General features: G+C 48.4%; 1 protein-coding gene across 1 annotated transcript; it reads right to left on the bottom strand.

The window, feature by feature from the left end:
* Positions 1–4,699: 4,699 nt before the first annotated feature.
* CHRNB4 (cholinergic receptor nicotinic beta 4 subunit) lies at positions 4,700–17,857 on the bottom strand. Its single transcript, XM_053402821.1, has 6 exons — positions 17,530–17,857; positions 14,730–14,875; positions 11,250–11,294; positions 10,215–10,324; positions 7,704–8,679; positions 4,700–6,170 (listed from the first exon to the last, which is right to left on the bottom strand). The coding sequence occupies exons 1-6, from the start codon at positions 17,582–17,584 to the stop codon at positions 6,030–6,032; spliced, it is 1,473 nt and encodes a 490-aa protein (XP_053258796.1). The 5' UTR covers positions 17,585–17,857; the 3' UTR covers positions 4,700–6,029.
* Between the last annotated feature and the right edge of the window lie 2,496 nt (positions 17,858–20,353).

Genomic DNA, 20,353 nt, shown 5'->3' with positions numbered 1-20,353 from the left:
AGGAGCCAGTAAAAGCCAACGCCTGTCTGCCTCTGTCAGGGCACTGCAGACAGGCCAAGGAGCAGTAAAAGTGCCCACTCCGGAACCTCCAAGACCAGCCCTAGTAATAGAGGTGTTGCTAGAGCTGGCAAACGGATACCCACTAAAGACTAAGGCGCTGCTGGACTCAGGCAGCTCCTGTAATTTTATGAGCAAGGAGTTTGCAGCTGAACACCAGATACAGACACTCCCTTTAAGCAACCCCCTGCAGGTCACCACGATCGATGGGAGGGAGCTGCTGGGAGGAGAAGTCAGCCTACAAACCGTCCCAATGGTTATGAGGGTGGCCAGGCACACTGAGAGGATAGCGTTCAATGTGGCCACCCTGGGAGGGGCTCCAGTCATTTTGGGAATGAGCTGGCTAGCGTTGCATGACCCGCTAGTGGGCTGGCATCAGAGAGTGGTCTCCTTTGGGTCAGCACATTGCCTGGAACACTGCAGAGAGGGAAAGGTGCCAGAAGGGGCAAAAGCCTCTCTAGCAGGGACGGAAGTGGCGGACAAAGGGAAGGTGCCCAAACAATACGCTGACCTGAGCAAGGTCTTCAGTGAAAGGGAAGCAGATAAATTACCACCGCACAGAGACTTTGACTGCCAAATTAACCTGGTCCCTGGGGCCCAGCTCCCCGTGGGCAAGCTGTACGCCATGTCAGACAGGGAAATGCAGGAGTTAAGGGAGTTTATTGATAAAAACCTGAAGAGGGGCTTCATCAGAGAGTCCAGAGCGGTGGGGGGGAGCCCAGTGTTTTTTGTGGACAAAAAAAACACGGATAAACCGAGATTGGTCGTGGACTACCGGGCCCTAAATGCCGTGTCAGAACCAGTGACTTTCCCCATGCCCAGGATTGATGACATTTTGACCAGGGTGAGGAAGGGAAAGATATTCACGAAACTGGACCTGAGAGGAGCATACAACCTGATACGAATAAAGAAGGGGGATGAATGGAAAACCACCATGTTCACCCCTTTGGGGGCGTTTGAATATCTCGTTATGCCATTCGGATTACAATCAGGCTCCGCCTGTTTTCAATCGCTCATGAACCACGTACTGGGACCTTTGCTCTACAAGAATTGCGTGGCCTTCCTCGATGACGTGCTGATATATTCAGAGAATGAGGAGCAGCATGTAAAGGATGTCAGGGAAGTGCTGAGCCAGCTGCAAGCAAACCAGTTGTGGGTGAAATTGGAGAAGTGTCAGTTCCACACCAAGGAGGTGGAATTCCTGGGGTACCGCTTATCAGACAAGGGATTAGCCATGGATCCAGGCAAGGTCCAGGCGGTGCTGGAATGGAAGACACCGAAAACGAAAAAAGATGTGCAAAGGTTCTTAGGGTTTGGGAACTTTTACCGTAAATTCATCAAGAACTTTGCCCACTTAACGGCTCCCATCACGGACTGTCTAAGCAGCAAGAAGAAATTCGTTTGGACGGCGGAGGCGGAGCACGCTTTTGAGGAATTGAAAAAGGCATTCGCTTCGGAAGAACAGCTCCTGCATGTGGATTTACAGAAACCCATGAGAGTGGAAACTGATGCCTCAGACCGGGCGGTGGGGGCGGTGCTGCTTCAGCCAGGGAGCAATAAGTCGGAATGGAGACCGTGTGCCTTCTTTTCGCGTAAGCTGAACAAATCCGAGAGGAACTACACGGTATATGACCGAGAACTACTCGCCATTCACGAAGCGTTCCGGAGATGGAGACACTTACTAATTGGCGCACAACATAAGGTGCAAGTGTGTACGGACCACAAGAATTTGGAGTATTGGAGAACGGCACGGGTGCTCAACCAACGACAAGTGAGATGGGCCCAGGAGTTCTCCAAATTCCATTTTGAAATTTGCTATGTGCCAGGTCCAGAAAACATCAGAGCGGACGCTCTCTCTCGCAAACCTGAATATTTGGAGGGGGAGGGAGCGCCGGAAGAGAGACATATTATCCCAGAGGACCACTGGGTGTGTGGTGCGGCCTGGGTGGGGCAAAGAGAACTGGTAGAGGGAACGGTAAATGATGAGTACGCCCAGGATAAGCTCAGAGGTCTAAGGAGAGAGGGAGAAGACCCCGGGGGTTTTGAAGAAAGAAACGGGGCATTGTATTACAGAGGGGCGCTATATATACCCGAAGGGGAATTGAGGGGGAGAGTACTCAAACAGCTGCACGACAATCCCACAGCGGGGCATTTTGGGCAACACAAGACCATGTGGTTGGTGACCAGGGAGTTTTGGTGGCCCAAGGTGAGGGAGGATGTACGGGAGTATGTGAGAAGGTGTGACCAATGCCAGAGAGCCAAAGGAGAAAGGCGGGCACCAGCGGGGTTATTAGAACCGTTACCCACACCAGAACGACCGTGGGAGGCGGTGTCGATAGATTTTATGACTGATCTGCCCAAATCCCAGGGGAAAACCGCCATACTAGTCGTAGTAGACCTGTTAACTAAGATGGGTCACTTTGTAGCTTGCTCACATGCAGTCACGGCGGAAGAAACAGCGAAATTGTTTGTAGAACATATTTTCAGGCTGCATGGCGCCCCCTTGAGGGTGGTTTCCGACAGAGGGAAACAGTTCACGTCCAGATTCTGGAGGAAACTTATGAGCTTGTTGCACGTAGAGGTCAACTTTTCGACTGCCAGGCACCCTGAGACCAATGGGCAGGCGGAGAGAGCAAACGGTATCCTCCAACAATACCTGAGGTGTTATGTCAATGACAGAGAGAACGATTGGGTCGAAAAGTTGGCACTAGCGGAATTTGCTTACAATAATGCAGAGAATGTGTCCACCGGGATGAGCCCCTTTTTGGCTAATTATGGGTGCCACCCCAGGGCGTTTCCAGGGGAAGGAGGGGAAAGATGGAGTGTTCCGGCCGCGGAACTTTTTGTAGAAGAAATGGAAGCGATCCATCGTCAACTCCAACTCAACTTAGAAAGGGCCAAGGAAGAATATAAGAGGCAGGCAGACAAGAGCAGAAGGGAAGGTGAAACAATTAGGGTGGGGAGTCGGGTCTGGCTATCAACCCAAGGGTTGCCGTTCAAGGGGGGTTGCAAGAAATTGAGACCCAAAAGATTGGGACCATTTGAGGTCATCCAACAGGTCAACCCAGTGGCGTTCAGACTCCGGTTACCGAACCACATGAAACTGCACCCAGTATTCCACAGGTCATTACTGTCACCATACAGGGGGGAAGGTGAAGGGGTATCCACACGGGGGCCAGCCATAGAAGAAAGGGAAAGCCGCAACCATGTGGCGGAAATCATCGACTCCAGGTGGAAGGGTAATCAGGTGGAGTATATGGTCGCGTGGGAAGGGGAACCGGAGTCGGAAAACACCTGGGTGAAGGCAGAGGAGGTCCGTGACGAGATCTTGATCGAAACGTTCCACCAAAGGTTCCCCAGGAAACCTCAGCCAGTAGCGAGGTTTCGGAGGGAGTACTTTGGCACCACCGACGATGAGGAGGAACTGGAGGGATTCAGGGAATCGGAGTTGGAAGGAGGAACAGACTCCGATGAGGAGGAGTACTTGGAAACCGGAGACAGCAAAGGGTGGAGGGAAGTGTTCGAAACTTCGGAAGATGAGGGAGGTTCCTTCAGGGGTTTTGCTCCCTCGCCTCCCGCAGAGGAGGGGAGGGAAGGGGGTGAAGGGGGCCCTGGAGGGGAGGTGGATGTCAGGGAACTGCCATCTGAGACTAAGGAGGTGAAAGGGCTCATGGAGGGTGAGAGAGACCATTCAGCGGAGGAGGGGACCAGCAGGGGGAGAAGTGGAGTTCCAAGGGAAAGTGAGTCGGAGGGAGGGCTCAGAGACACTTCAAGCGGGAGCAGCGGGGAGATTTCAGGACCTCCTGTAGGGACACCCACTCCTCGGCGGAAACTGTCACGCCGAGAGTCCAGAAGACGCGTTTCCGTTAAGGAGCTTTTATGCTGGAAGAAGTTCCGTAAACGCCCACTGTCCGATTCAACGAGCGATTGATGGAGTCATGTTTAAGGAGCTCCATCACAGACAGAGGTTTGGGGACTTAGCCAAACTCTGAGGGATTAGGATTTTACGCACAAGCAGCTCATCATCCCATCACAGGTTCAACCTGCACATGACGTAAACCAGGGAAATCTGGAAATCTGGGCCTGCAGGAGCTGATGGACTGCAACTCCCATCATCTCTGGCCATTGGCTATGCTGCCGTAGACTGATGGGCGTTGGAATCCAATGACATCTGGGGGGGTTGCCAGTTAGCCAGCCCTGTGCTAACTGTGGTCAATGCCAGCCGGGCATTTTGCTGCCTGAGATGAAGGACAAGAGCACATTCTGCCATCTGAAGTCAGCTGGACCAGCAGTTGAATCTTACTTCTGCACTGGTAAGCGGGCTGCATGAGGGTCGCAGGGCAGGCTGCATACAGCCCTCCAACCTCTTACCCTCAGTATCTCATCTGCTGCCTGTGGCAAACACCCCACTCTGCCTAAAGGTATGGCTGAGTACAAGGATGATCTGCAGCAGGGGTCCCCAAACTTTTTCAACAGGGGGCTGGTCCACTGTCCCTCAGACCTTGCGGGGGGCTGGACTATATTTTGGGGGGGGTGAACAAGGGATGGTGAGCGGTGCGCAAAAGGGCTGCTTGAGAGGGGCGCTCAGTCAACCACAGCTCCTGTGTCTTGTGGCAGGGGCTGGTGGCGGCGGCGGAGGGATGATGAGCGGTGCGTGAAAGGGCTCCAAAGAGGGGCTGGCACCAGCAAAGCCCAGCCCTCTTTCTCCTCTAGGCAGGGCGGGGAGAAGCCAGGAGAAGGGAGGGAGGAGGCGCCACCGCTGCCGTGTGAGGGAGAGGGAGGGAGATGGAAAGAACATGCATGCTAGCGATCCATGCAGTGATTCCCGGACTGAGGACTGGATTTAGAAGGCAATTGGGCCTGATCCGGCCCATGGGCCTTAGTTTGCTGACCCATGATCTGCAGTGAGCCTTCAGTTCTCGTGCTCCCCATTCCCCACTCCTCCAGCACAGCCACAATGGGACACCTGATCTCTAAACTGAGCTTAATTTCAGTTCGTGCAAACAAGATAGCTTCTTAAACTATGGTTTGAAGCCAGCTTGCCTCTGCAAAGCACCAGCGGCAGTCTGCCAGGTTCAGACAACATGGCAAGCTGTAGTGAAACGGAAGCCAGCGCTTCCAGTCATCTCCTCTCAACCCCGAGAGGAAGGGCAGCACACGAGGCGAAGACTTGCCTAGACTCATTTTTGCAACACTAAGCTTTGCTTTAGCATTGTGTGTGCCCCCAATGCACACTTCCTACTAAAGAAGGTTGCCAAACGACACAGACCAAGCCTGTGCTTGACAGGCTATGCATGTTCCTGGGCTCCTACTGTGGGGGAGAGAAATTGTGCTGAAAAAATATATAAATGTATGTGAGCTGAAAACAAGTGTTTTTACAGAATTATAGTGTTGAAAGGGATCCCAAGGGTCATCTAGTTCAACCCCCAACAATGCAGGAATCACAGCTAAAGAGTCCTTAACAGATGGGCACCCAACCTCTGTTTAAATGAAGTTAATAAAGAGGTAACACTGAAGATGGAGTATTTTGCTGAAAAGTCTGATGAAATGAAACTGTTCCAACTTTAAAGGGTGCCTATAGGGGTGATCTCTCCCTACCTGCTGAGCACACATGGGACTCTCATGACCTGGAGGCCCACCAGAGCCCTGGCTGGATTGTATTTTGGAAGCCGTGTAAGGGCAGGCATTTGGGGACTGGGGTTAAATGTACAATTGTTTCCTAATTGTTTTTGCCAGTTTTCGTCAACACCTCACTCAGCGCCAACACCCAGGCTAAAGTGTCACGTGGGATATAAGCCCACCTTAAAGAAGTTGATTAAATCAAATAATGATTTTATGTTATCCCCACCCTAGTAAAAATAAATAAATAAATCCTGCTCAAATGACTGGACTTTGAAATTACACTTGTGGAACTCAAAAGAGAGTCCAGCCCGGTCAGTGAATAAGCAATCCTAGGTCTCGGATTTACCCGTTTAAGGGCTCACGCCAATTGAGTGGTTTTGAAACAGCGGCTGCAGGAATAATCCAACAGTCCCCACCACGCAAACAAAGACAAATATCCAGAGAAACAGTCTGTCCACTACCATGGCAACATATTTCCAGTCTTCAATGACCTAGAAGAGAAAAACTCAATTAAATAATTTAATGACTTATCCATTGCATAAACTGCCCAAGTGCCTGTCCCACAGTGGCTCCTTTGCATGGTGTTTATGGAACTTACGTTCGATCATTTCATACTGATGAATTTTAAATACCAGCTAAGAAGTAATCTGGGAATCAGTCTGAGGCTTCAGAAGATATGAGGGTCAGAAAGGCACACTGCTTAATTCAGCCTCAAGCCCAGAAGCACCACCTTACGAGGGTGATGGGGGGGCAATGTCATGTGTGTGACATCAGGACATTGGGAGGAGCTGGGGGGGGACTGAGTACAGCCGCTGCACGGCTTCAATGGCTGGTGGTTCCTCCTCCTCCAGGTGCCACCTCCGGTGGGAGACTCTTTTGACCCTCCATCCCCCTCTGATGGAGCAGTTGTTGTTGGATGACAGGCCCCATCATTCCTGGCCTTTGGTGGGAGTTGTAATCCAAGAACATCTGGGGATGCAACACTGAAGAATGCTGGCCTAATCCTTATGCTACAACCAGGGGTGCCAACTTGAATAAAATATTGTGGGGGCCCAGGTAAGCCCTGCCCCACATAATTGATCATAAGACACAGTGCACCCACACCCTTTGAATGGGAATACTCTATAACTTTGTGGGGGCTCGGACCCCTCAAATATTTCATTTTGGGGGCTGAAGCTCCCATGGCCCCTAGGAGTTGGCTCCTATGGCTACAACCATCTTTGTTTAAAATGGGCAGTTCCACAAAACCAATAAAAAAAGCTTTGTTGAATTAGGTCAATAAAGCCATTGGGGCCAAACTTTTACCCCATCATGGACCACTTGCAAATTGCTTGTGAGTCCATCTATGACTCCCAACATATATTCTTCTGCCTGTTGTAGCCATTGCAATGCAATGTGCTAGATGAGGTATACTTTTTTACTGAACAAAATTAAAGTTTTTAATTCTAGCTCTAGCCCACTGGGTCCCAAAGAAGAGCCTGGAGGCCCCCATGCTGGAGAAAGCAAGAACATAATAGGATATTATGATAGGAGAACATAAGAAAAGCCTGCAGGATCAGGCCCATGGCCCATCTAGTCCAGCATCCTGTTCTCACAGTAGCCAATCAGATGCTCCAGTGGGAAACCCACAAGCAGGATCCGAGCACAAGAGCCTTCCTGTGCTTTCGAGCGTCTGGCACTCAGAAGCATTTACTGCCTCCAACTGTGGAAGCAGAGCATAGGCTTTGTGGCCAGTAACCATCTACAGCCCTCTGCCCCATGAATTGGTCTAATCCTCTTTTAAAGCCATCTAAATTGGTGCCCTCCTGGAGGAGGGAGTTCCATAGTTTAACTCTGTGCTCTGTGTCCTGAATCTGTCCAAGGGGAGTGGGATTACCTATGGGGCACCAAGAGGCAAGAGGACCGCCATGAACACAAACCATCATGAACACCCAATAAGACAGAGGCCCTCAAATTGCCTGAGATTTCTAGAGACTGTGGGATCAAGTGTGGTGGGGAAATGAAAGGTTCCTTGTGCTACTTACAGTCTCATTGTTGTCCTCACTTCTCATGTGGTCTGCTATGAAACTGACTCCCTCAATAGCTTCCTGGACCTCAGGAGAAAACTTTGCCGATGACCGTAGCCTGACATCCTGATGGCTGCCAATGTGATCAGGGTTTTCCGTCAGTTTCAGGTCGTATTTTTTGGCAGAGGCTGTGTTCACAAAGTAAGTGGAGGAGCCCTTATACAGGTCCGACGGGTTGCTGCCAAACGTGTCTGCTTTGCTCCTCTTGCTGCTGGACAGCCTTTGCCTCATGGAGTTATTCTCTGGGCGCTTCATGAACAGGAAGTTGGGCAGCCTCTTGAGGAAGACCACCTTCACCCACGGAGGCATCGCATGGGTGCTGGGAGACCTGTGGTGCACATTCAGCACGCAGACACTGGTCACAATGGAGAACGTCACCAGGACCATTGTGAACATCAGGTACTTCCCAATCAACGGGACGTCCAGCGATGTTGGGGGGACGATTTTGGAGATCAGGAGCAAGAACACAGTCAAAGCAAGCAAGACAGAGATGCACAGCGTCATCTTTTCTCCGCAGTCTGACGGCAGGTAGAAGACGAGGATGGCCAAGGATGTTATGAGCACACAAGGGATGATGAGGTTGATGGTGTAAAAAAGAGGCTTCCGTTTAATGATGAAGTCGTATGTCACATCCACGTAGTTTGGGTCCAAGGGGTTCTCAGTTCGCCGCCCCGGGAGCGCCACAATGTCCCATTCACCACTGGGTGTGAAGTCATCCATGCTGGCCGAGCCGGTTTTAAGGATCATGTCGATTTCGGTGTGATCGTAAGTCCATGACCGGAACTTCAAGGTGCAGTTTTGTTGGTCAAAGGGGAAATGCTTCACTTCGATTTTGCAGGCGCTCTTGTAGATGGCTGGAGGCAGCCACAACATGCTCCCGTTATTCTTCACGATCACGTTGGTGTAAACAGAGACTTCATATGTTCCATCAGCACTAAAGGAGTCAAGAAAAATGTAACTATAGAAAAGGACTTGTGGGTTTCAAAGCGCTACAAAGGCCAGCCAGCTTTTGTGACCTGAACCAGCCTGGACACCTCAGTTGGTTAGAGCATGGTGCTGATAACCCCAAGGTTGAAGGTTCGATCCCAGTAAGTGCCAGCTCCATATTCCTGTATCTCGGGGGGTTGGACTAGATGTTCCTCAGGGTACCTTCCAACTCTACAATTCTATGAGTCTATGATTCAAAACTAATTCCGATAATAAAATATGGGGGCTTTTTGACAATGAAAGGCCATGAAAGAGCCCATAAATAGTTGGTGTTTCTGCTTATCCAGATTCAGTACCAATATATTACAATGCTATCCCATCCCTACAGTCATGAGGCAAGGAAGAAAGCCACTAATAATAATAATTAGCTGGCAATGCAAAGTGACTTACAATATTTTAAGTAGAAAACAAACACGAACGTAGATTAAAACCAACATTAAAAGAAAAAAATAAAAGAATTTTTTTTCTTCTTTTCAAAACTAGATTAAAACATTCCACCCGTCATGCAAAAAATAAATAAATCCATGGATTTAGGTGTCTTGCCTGGCACCTAAGGTATGTAACAATGGTGCCAGGCAAGTCTCCCTGGGGAGAGCATTCTGTAAGTGGGGAGCCACCATAAAGGGCCTTGTTCTCATGCTGTTGCCTCAGGACCTCCTGGGAGGGGGAGCATGAAGAAGGGCCTCTGGTGGCAACTGGAGGGTCAGGGCTGGGCTGGGGGGGCAGTCCTTGAGGTATTGGGCTTAGCTCAGGGGTGGGACATCTTTTAGGCCCAGCAGGCAAGAGCCTTATTGGTCTCCCCCTGCAGGATGATTTTGAGCAGTGGGTGGGACGACCAACTCAACAAACCTCCTTCAAGAGTAGTTCCAGGGCACCTGAAGTGCAAGGCTCTTCCCAAGCGGCAAGCCTGGGGCTGACAAAGCTGACTTCTGCAGGGACTGGCTGCATGATCCATCAGGATCCATGGGTTACGTATCTGATCTGGCAGGATTTTACTCAACACGCATCAGCTGAGAGGTAGGTTAGGCTGAGAGTGAGCCCACGGTCCCACCCAGGGAGAGCTTCATGGAGGAGTGAGGATTCGAACCCTGGTCTCTCCTAGGTCACAGTCCAGCACTCCCACCACTACACCACACTGGCTCTCCGGCCTGCAGGCAGGAGCCCCCCCCCAACTTAGCTGAACATGCAACATGGGAAGTTGCCTTCTACTGAGTCAGACCACTGACTCTGACTGGTAGCAAAGGCCCTCTGGGATTCCAGGCAGGGGAGATGCCAGTGGAGGCGGAGCCTAGGACTCCTGCACTATGGCCCCCCCACCCCCAGGCCGCCAGGGTCCCACCTGAATTGCGGGGGGGGGGGGAGGTGTCAGAGGAGGCTCAGGCTTTCTATCCACCATGGCAGGAAGGCTTCTTTTTAAAAAAGGGATGGAATCTGGTCCTAAGTCAGACATTTCCTTCATAGCGCCGAGTTGTACAAACTTACTTGTTATATAGAACAATGTCGGGCAGCCAGACTTTCTTAGCTGGTATTCTCAGCTTATTGATGCCTTCGTACTCCGAGGGCTCCCAAGCTAAGCGGTAGTCCGTCCATTCCTAGAAGCAGGACACAACCCACACTTTGAGTCGCTGTTCCCATTGCACAACAGACTTGCACGGTTAATTGTTTGGCAGCCTTTTTGTACAAAATACAATTAGAATCACACACACACACACACACTCCAGCTGCTGCTGCAACAACCATTTATTTAGTTAATTTTACAAGATTTATATAGCACTGGATTGTAATAAAACCAGTTTACAAAAGAATAAAACAATAAAATTACCATTTTTATTAAAAACTGTTTACAACTTTTTAAAATATTAAAATAAGTAAAAAGCATGCCAGTGTTCAACATGTCTCAATAGGCTCCCCCCATTTTTAGAAGGTGTACAGGGGAGGCACCTGCCTAATATCAAGATGCAGGGAGTTTTCAGTGCTGCCACACTAAAATACTGATTTCTTACAAATGTGGGGCCAGTTCCACAGGTGTAAGTGGCTGAGTAGGCATATAAGTACATAAGACTAATAAGAACATAAGTCACTCCCTCTCCTCCAAAAGGTACAAATATACTGTGAAGGAAAAAGTGCTCTGTACATTTATCTAGTTTAAATAGAGAGAAAAAACAGTTATCTACAACAATGTGATGGGAGCTGAACAGATGCCGTGAACCTTGAAATCTGTGCCAAAATGTGACAGATAAACAGCTTCCCAGCCCTGTAAATCTATAATTGCAGGATTCACTGTGATTCCTCAGAGCACCATCCCATTCACAACTATTCAAAGTGCACTCAGTTGAGCTGGAGTAGTTACAGTATGTATGATAAATGGCTATAGGTAAATGGTTATAGGACTGCTGCCTTCAAAAATAAAACAGGCTGGACGTCATAGCAACCTTCCAAATTCTCAGATACCAATATGATGAGAGGATGGGTTTGTAAATTTATAGAGCAGAAATTATGTATCCATGGGATGCTTACTTGATTGAGCCAGACGTTGGTAGTCATGATCTGTTCACGCTCATTCTGAAGAGAAAGAGAAAGACATAGAAAATCTATGTGGTAAACAGCAGTATCTTAATTGGATCCATTCATTAGGCTTGAATACCCTTCCCTCCATCCTCTCTCCTGAACCTAGAAGGGCACTCAGGTAGAAAGCAGCAAGGCAGTCAGTCCTCCAGTTCCCTTGGGGACTTCAGAAGGCCAGCATGTATTGTAGCACAAGCTTTGATGGACCACTCTGGCCACTTCACGTGAAGCAGAATTGCATTTTTGCATCCCGTCCATGAAAGTTAATGCTAAAATAAGCAGGCCTTCATAGCCTGTCAAGCTGGTCCAGATGTTGTGAACTACACCTCTGGGGTTGATGGGTATCATAGTCCAAAACATCTGTAAGGCACCAGGGTGGCCCAGGGGACATTAAATCTTCTAGAAGCAGACATGATTCTATGTGGAGTTTATTCAGATTATTACAAAATAAATGTGGCAGTAAGCCTTGGAACATCTGGAAGAGGCTAAGTGGCTGGAGGTGGAAATAAACCACAGATGAGAAATTGGATTAGAGAGCTTTCTGATGAACCAGGCTCCAGGCTCTTTTGCTAGGCAGATTTCTTAAATGAGAACAAGGCCCATGGCAACACAGAAATTGGAAAATTAATGGACAAGTCGCAACCTAAAAGGCTTTGGCAGTTGCTGTGCTGCTGTGCTACGCTTGTACCTCTCCTGGGACAGGAGGGGAAGGGAAATCCAGGAGGAAAGGAAGGAGGACTGGATGGATTCTGCTAGGGTGGGAACCTAGGAGCACAAGAAGAGTCCTACAGAACAGGAACACATGAAGCTGCTTTATTCTGAATCAGACTCATGGCTCCATCGAGCTCAGTATTGCCTATGCTGAGGGCAGGGCCTCTCCAGGGTTTCAGAATACTGGAGATGCCACTGGAGGTTGAGCCTTCTGCTCTACAGCTGAGCTGAGGCTCTTCTGAAGAAAAGAAAACCCTCAAGCGCCAAAGCCCATCTAGTTCAGCATCCTCTTTCTCGCCAGGGCCAGTCAGATGCCCCCAAGGGAAATCCACAGCAGGACCTGAACGCAGCAGAGCTCTCCCCACTTGTGATCTGCAGCAACCTGTATTCAGAGGAGGCATACTAGCAACAGAAGGAAAACATAGCCATGGGCTTAGGTAAAGGGACCCCTGACCGTTAGGTCCAGTCGTGGCCGACTCTGGGGTTGCGGCGCTCATCTCGCTTTACTGGCCAAGGGAGCCAGCGTACAGCTTCTGGGTCATGTGGCCCGCGTGGCTAAGCCGCTTCTGGCGAACCAGAGCAGCGCACGGAAACGCCATTTACCTTCCCGCTGGAGCAGCACCTATTTATCTACTTGCACTTTGTGCTTTCGAACTGCTAGGTGGGCAGGAGCAGGGACCGAGCAACGGGAGCTCACCCCTCACGGGGATTCGAACCGCCGACCTTCTGATTGGCAAGTCCTAGGCTCTGTGGTTTAACCCACAGCACCACCTGCGTCCCAGCCATGGGGTTAGCAGCCATTAATAGCCCAGTCTACCATGAATTTGTCCAATCCATCTTTTAAAGCCATACAACTTGGTGTCCACCACTGCATCTTGTGCGAGCAAAAGCCATAGTTTTCCTACATGCTGCAGGAAGACGTTTGTCTGTCCTGAACCTTCTAATATTTATTTAGGGAGTATTCAGGGTCCTAGATGCTGCAGGACTTCAAGCAGATTGGCCATTTCACTAAAGTTGATTAAAGTCTCCTTTCTGTCACTCACTTCCAATAAAATATTTTCAAGATGAATTTATACATTTAACACACAGAGGAACTGATCTCTTTCCACGCAGCACTGCCATTCAACTGGTCAAGAGCTGCCCCCCCCCCGGAACCCCAGTTTGCAACATGAGCCCAGGCAGCCATAGAGCACAGAGACAAAGGGGGGGTTCTTGGGGGTGGGATCCAGCACTAAAGTGGGTGGCTAAAGGGGGGGGGTTAGGAAAACTGCATAGCTGCCACCTTTACTCCGCAAAGTAGGATGTGCTCTTGTCACTCCAAGTCATTGTACCAAGGAAAAGAGAGATCAGCTGCAAAGTTAGCAGGCATGGCCTGCCTTCAGATGCAGACAATACCAGAGGGCTGCAGGAAGCTTCCTGAGAATTCAATGAGACTCATTCCCAGCCGTGGTGCAGCAGGAGAGACATGTGGCTTGGGCACGTGGCAGACCCCCCGGGGTAAGTGCTGCCCCTGGGGTAAGTGGTTGCCCAGTTCGCCACCCCCCAGCTGTGCTAGTGACTCCCAGGTTACTGTGTTCAGGATGGCATTGTCTCCTCTGGTTCACAGCAGATCTCCAGGGACTCCAGCTTCTTTTCACATGGCTGCTCAACCACAAGAAGGCTTAAGTCAGGACACATAAAGGGATGTTCTTCTTTACACAGCACATAGTTAAACTACAGAACGAGGATGGCCACCATCTTAGATGGCTTTAAAAGTGGAATAAAAATGTTCCTTTTAAACCAGGCCTTTGGTTCAGATCCTACGCCCTTTTAAAACTTGGGGGGGCGCTATTGGGTTGTTGTTTTTATTTTTATTATGTATTTTTTTTGTTTTTATAACTTGATTTTATTCTGTGAACCTCCCTGAGACTCCCTTGTATAGGGTGGTATATAAATTCAAATAATAATAATAATAATAAGATAAATTCATGGTGGAGGGGGTTATTGATAGCTGCCAATCAGGATGCCTCTGCCTAGGTGTCCACAGCTGGAGGCAGTCATGTTGCTGGAAGCCACAGGAAGGGAGAGGGCTCTTGTGCTCGGATCCTGCTGGCTGGTTTCCCAAAGGCAACTGTTCAGACACTATGAGAACAAAATGCTGGGCTAGATGGGCCATGGGCCGGATCCAGCAGGCTCTCCTGATGTTGTCCCCAACCTTTTGGGGTCACTGGTGTCATGAATCCCATGGATACGCCATGGAGAGGATAGTCCAGTGTGGAAGACGAGTGAGAGGTACTCACAGAAGAGGCTGACCCAAGGGATGGTGCTAGTAGGATGGGGAATGAGACCCAAGTGGAGTCTTATCTGGAGGAGGGTCCCAGTGGTTTAGGAAAAGGGGGTCTGGATTATGGGGATGGGCCTAGTGGTCTGTTAAAGGAAAGACCCATCTCTGTAATAGCAGACACCTCAGGTGCTACGTCACTGTCGGCGAAGAACTCTCTTCTTCAGACAGGTCTCTGAGAATAAGCCCAACCGTGGCCAGACTTCACTGAACCCCCTACCCCATCCCACCCCCCCGTCTCCAGGGTTGTGGAGGCAACAGTGTCAGTCTGTGCAAACCCTGCACGGCCAGCCTTCATGGAAGAGTTCCCACGTGCTGGTCCAGTCCCAAAGCTCATGATGTGACCCACACAGTCATAGATTTTGCTAGGAAGGAGCGATGGAAGGGATGCTCAGACTCACCACATTGATGAGCTGGGCCAGGATAACCTGCAATTCTATAACGACCAGCTGTGAGGAGTTGAAGGCAGGGCGGATTAAGTTGTTGTAGCGAGATGTGTTCAGGAGGTGGTTCATCAGCCTCTCCTCAGCATCAGCTGTGTCACTTCCTATAAAACAGGAAATGGCAACCGGGTCACAAAATGGCAGCACTGTGCCGCCATACCTCTTGCTTGACTTCAGAGAGGATTGGATTGAAAACACATTGGGTAGGAGATTTATGTGATGTTTCTAGATCCCATAGTAACTAGGTTTCTTCCCCCACACGATAAATAGGATTCAGTTTCTCGGTGGACTCATTATAGGTCTATTCTATGACTTTTTGAACCCACTAGGAAGAACAGCCTCAAAAGCAGAATGACTTTAAGCAGAAAGCAACCATTTTAAAATTAAGAGCAAGCACATCAAATGGCTGGACGGTTTCATTCCTTCACAGCCTTTGAGTAGAAAATTTAACCATGGGAGAAGAAACCATAAAACACGCCCCCATCACAGACACACACACACACCCAGCAACATAACCTTGAGGTGGTGGAACAACATTTTGCATGAAAATTCATGTAATGAAAGCTTGATGGGAATCGCAGACTTGGGAGAGAGCTTTAGAGTCCCGAAGCAGCCAGGGAAGAGGCGCTCACGTCTTCCATTCCGAACCCTTCCCCACTTGCTTAGCCCTCTTCCTGTCTACTTGTTTGCTGTTGAAATACCCCCAACCACTGAAGCCTCTCCCTGCCTGCCCCCCCAGCTGCTTTACCCTTCCCCTGCCAATTTCTTCTCTTTCAAATGTACCAGCACCTGTTCAGCCCTCTTCCCCACTCCAACTGCACTAATCCAGGCAAGGTCCATGTGAGAAAATAATCTAAGAGCCAGACTCTTTATAAACTACCAATCCTATTCCACCGCCAAATGCTATTTTCTCCTCATTTTGTGGCAAATAGGGACATGCCACTAGATGTCAGCAGCAGGTTGCTTTGGAATATATATTTTTATGTTGGAGCCTCAATGGTGCCCAAAATCCATGTTGTTCCTTCAATCAGTGTTAAGGTCCTTCCCCTTATTACTTCTTCTTCTACTACTACTACTACTATTACGTAAATTAAGTCCTGGGCACATTATATTCTGAAAGCAAAATAACCCAAATTATCGCCATCACTGTGTCATATTACAAATTATGGCTAAACCTCTGGTTATTCCCACCACCACCAACCAATATGTGTGACTGGTGGTTTCCTTGCACCACAACAGGCTAGCAACCTTTCATTCAACCAATTAACATTGTCACCAGGGGGGCCAACCCTGTTCAAGCGGCCTATGAAAATTATTTTAAAAACACAGCCATTCAGTCATTTAAAAATCTGAATTAAAATCACTAACTGATACTTAACTAACTGATACGTTTCCCCTACAGCTGGTTTAATTATGCAGCAGTTTCAGTTCCACAGAATACACTTATCTAAGGATTCAAAGTGAGTCACTAGACCTCAGTCAATACAGCAACCACATGCCCACTCTGGAAACAGAATCAATTTATTTGTTGTGAAGCTGGCAAATGCATTTACAGGCTCTGCAACATAGCAAAAACTACATGCAACTTCTTTTCTCTGTCTTCTGCTTTAGACTGGCTAATGTCACGCTCCCTCACTTAATCCAAATGTTTATATGATCAGAATTCCTATTTGCAACAAGAAAGGATCCTTTGCTAGACTTTACGTAATTCCAGATTTTCTTTCTCTTTCTCTATGTCAGCAAAGAACAGGGAGGAAATGTAAATTTTAAGATGCCTCAACGTCTTTATTGAATGCCATTGTTATTGCTTCTCAGGACGCTCTATTAGAACATGATTTATTCATGTTGCCTAAATGTTGGCTGCTGCACTCTAGCAAAATCATGTCAGCATCGTGTCCGAGGCAAGTAAGATCTAATGGATCCTCACTTAAAAAACCTAAGTCATTTTTAAAAAAACGAAAACAGAACACACAGAGAGATATTTGTTTAGGTCAAAAGTCAGCGTTCTTTTTCTCTTTTCGTTTCAGCCTTAACTCTCCCCTCCAGACACATGCGGTGTTTTATCGACAAAAAGTCCCTGTGCATAAATTCAGTAAACGAAGCACAACTTGGGTAACGAAACGACGCCTTCCTTTTCTGGAAGGACAGCAAGATCCATCGCCTAGTTAAGTCAGAGCATGTGAATTCGAGCCAGTTTGCTCCCTTGGAATCTGGTAGAACAAAGAGGGAGGCTGGGGATGGGGCTATCGAACATGGCTAAAGTAACACCCTATTAAACGCCGCTCTGCACTGAGATGCTACGAAGACATCTCAATGCGGGAGGAAAATACCGATGCTCGGCTTTTCAGCCGGGGGCTTGTTTTTACCACTTTCTCAACGACCAATTGCTTCTCACTTGCTCAAATAAAAGGGCTGCAAGACCTCGAGCGTCTTGCTTCTGCAATTCCCATAAAGTGACAGGAAACTCCCTCCTGACATCTCCCCTCGACTCAATGCCCAGCCGAGGCACATTTGTTTGCCGTTCTGCTTTGGCACCGGTTCAGTTAAGCAGGTCTGCACTACATGCCGGTCTTCCTGATCCCATCGAAATCCTGTTCCGCGTAAATTGTGCTTCAACTTTCATGCATTCCCCCCCTCAAAGAAGCAGTCCTGCTTGAAAGTTAGAGAAGAACCTTCGTTTCCCAAAGAATGGCTTCCCTCCCCCTCCAAAGCTCCCGTCCATTTGCAAGAACTGCATTGAAAAGAAAAGGCAACTCACCGTTGATATAAAAAGAAAGCCCAGCGAAGAGAGAGAGCCAGTTGATCTTCCTCATGGCAGTTGTAAGAAAGGAGGGGAGCCCTGTTCTGAGGGGGGGCTCAGCCGTCAGGGCAGGACAGGCAGGGGGGGAAAGCAAAGCACCGCGGAGCTCCCGAGGCGCCCCGAGCAGGGAGGCTGTAGGACCCAGCAGGGGAGCCGAGATCCCTCCCTCTCCGCAGCTGCTTCCAGCGCAGGAGATGTGCGGGAGGCATCATGATGTGCGCGTGTGGGGAGAAGAAGGGGGAAGCCGCGTCGACGGGCCACTGAGCGCCCTTGCCCTGGACGAGCAAATGGGCCATGTGACCAGGTTTCTTTACAGGGGAGGTTCATTAGCTAGATGCAATAGAGCGCGGGGGGGGGGGGGGAGACAGAACTATGGACCAAAGCAGTGCGTGTCCAGGCAGCCCTCGCTCTAGCAGACTCCTTAGGGCTCCCCCAGCACCACTGCAGGATAAATGTGGGCATCAGGCCTCCCCCAGCTCACCCACACCCTCTCAGCTGAAAGGAAAGCAGAGAGAGTGGCCTCATGGTTCAGGGGTGGGGCACATGCTTGGCATCCAGAAGGTCCCGGGTTCAATCCCTGGCCCCTCTGGGTAGGGATGGCTCCTGGCCATGATGGCTAGGCTGTGCCTCTACAGCGGAATACCAGAGCGCTGCTTTTGTGCAGGATATCTGATCCAGCAGCCTTTTCTTATGTTTCTGTTAGAACCCCCTGCCTGAAACCCTGGCCAGTTTGCTGCCAGTCAGTGCAGACCAGGAATGGGACACCTGTGCCCCTGCAGATGCCTTTGGACGCCTGACTGCCGTCAACTGGGGCCAGTGGAGTTGTAATCCAGCAACCCTGGAGGGCCACAGATTCCCCACCCTTGGTGCAGGGAGGGCTGGGGCATGTGGGCCAATGGTCTGATCCAGGAGGCTTCCTGTGCTCCACCAACTTCAGTCTCCTACATGTAAGCTGGACAGAAGGTGCCTTTGACCATGTGCAGAGTACTTCTCCCCTTCTCATATTGCCTCTCTGTTTGCCAGGACCAAGAAATGAGGTTCATAGAGGAGCATTCAGAGAAATATCAGAGGGGGAAGATTTCAAAGAAGAGCTGGGTTCTAGTTTGCATATTGTTTTGGAAAGCGTGAATTTGGTAGATTTGGCTTTAAATGCCAAATCTTTAAATGAATTGAATGTCGTCTCCATCCCTTGCTCTGCTACCCCCTTGACCCTCTTGATGGTCCATCTTTTCTCCTGCTTCCCCTTCTCTCTGCATCTTACGCTACTTTGCACTTTCTCTCGCGTTGTGTCTTTGTGAAGTTCCTTTGTGCATTGTCTGACTCAGGCTTACTGCAAGCATCTGGCTTACAAATCAAAGTTTCTGGTGGCAGGAGGAGCTAACTCAGCCTTGTGTCCCTGGGACAGGATCTTATTCTTCCCTCTGTCAGCAGCAGACTGCAAATGCTTTGGAGAGCCAGGCGCCATCCAAAGCCGGGGGAGGGCCATTTTCCCTGGCAAGGGTCCTCACCCCCCCCCCAGTATTTGCAATTTGCAAGATGGGTGGAAATCTCTCTCTCTCTCTCTCTCTCTCTCTCTCTCTCTCTCTCTCTCTCTGGGGGTCGGTGGGTGGGTGTGCTGTTGCTGCTCAGCTGTTGGTAGCCCTAGTTTTGTTTTGCTTTTTAAAAGGGCTTTATTAATTTATTTAGATCTAGACAGATTTATAAGCTTTCTAAGTGGAGAGTTTATAACAAAATGATCAATAAAATAAGCTAAAGCCATATGGTAAAGTATTGTACATGTTACCTCTGTTAAATATTTGAAAACCAAGGACTAAATTATTTACAAAAATACAAATAAACACACAAAAACACAGCTAAAACCCACCAAACCATTAGAAAGCAAAAATACTCAAGGGAACCATAATCCCCCCCCCAAAAAAAACTGCTAAAAATCTGCAGATAGGGAAAATACTGGTAATAAAGATGAACATACCACCAAGGATGATGTTTTTATTTCAAAGTATCCCAATACTAGGAGGAGGAGAGAAATGTTTTAATAATTGGAAAAGAGATTTGGCCAAATCCGTGTGGTCAGGGGGAAAACCAAGAATAATACATAAAATAATGATAAGAAGGAAAGAGGAGGATTTGGCCTCCCTGACATGGAGTTATACCATGATGCGGTAGGTCTGACCTGGTTAAAAGAATGGATTAAATTAGACAATTCAGATGTATTGGATTTAGAGGGAGTAGAGATGAGATTTGGATGGCATGCCTATCTAATAGATGAGAAAATCAAAGTACATAAAGGCTTCCTAGGGCATATAGTCAGAAAGTCTATATATAAAATATGGGAGAAATATAAAAGACTCCTAGAACTGAAAACTCCTTGGTGGGCATCGCCGCAGAAATTGTTGCAGTGGAAAAATAAAATATGAAAGAAAATTGGGCTACTTATAAAACTGTATTAAAGGAAGAAAATGGAGAATTGGAATTAAAGGATTATACAGAAATTAAAGCTCATATTAGTGATTGGCTCAAATATATTCAAATTAAGTATAGATTAGCGAAAGATAAAAAGATAGAATTTGAAAAAGAAATATCTAAATTCGATAAATATTTAATACAAGAAAAATCAAAAACTATATCTAAATTATATAATCTGATCTTAGAGTGGGAAACAAAGGATGAACTGGTTAAAGCATCCATGATTAAATGGGCGCAAGATATTGGGAAAAATATTATGCTTGAACAATGGAGAAAATTGTGGAAAGAAGATATGAAATTCACTATGTGTTATATA

The sequence above is a fragment of the Podarcis raffonei genome, chromosome 9, assembly GCF_027172205.1.
Source record: "Podarcis raffonei isolate rPodRaf1 chromosome 9, rPodRaf1.pri, whole genome shotgun sequence".
NCBI classification, from domain to species: Eukaryota; Metazoa; Chordata; class Lepidosauria; order Squamata; family Lacertidae; genus Podarcis; species Podarcis raffonei.
Note: the sequence above shows the minus strand (reverse complement) of the source record. Positions and strands in the feature narration are given on the sequence as shown.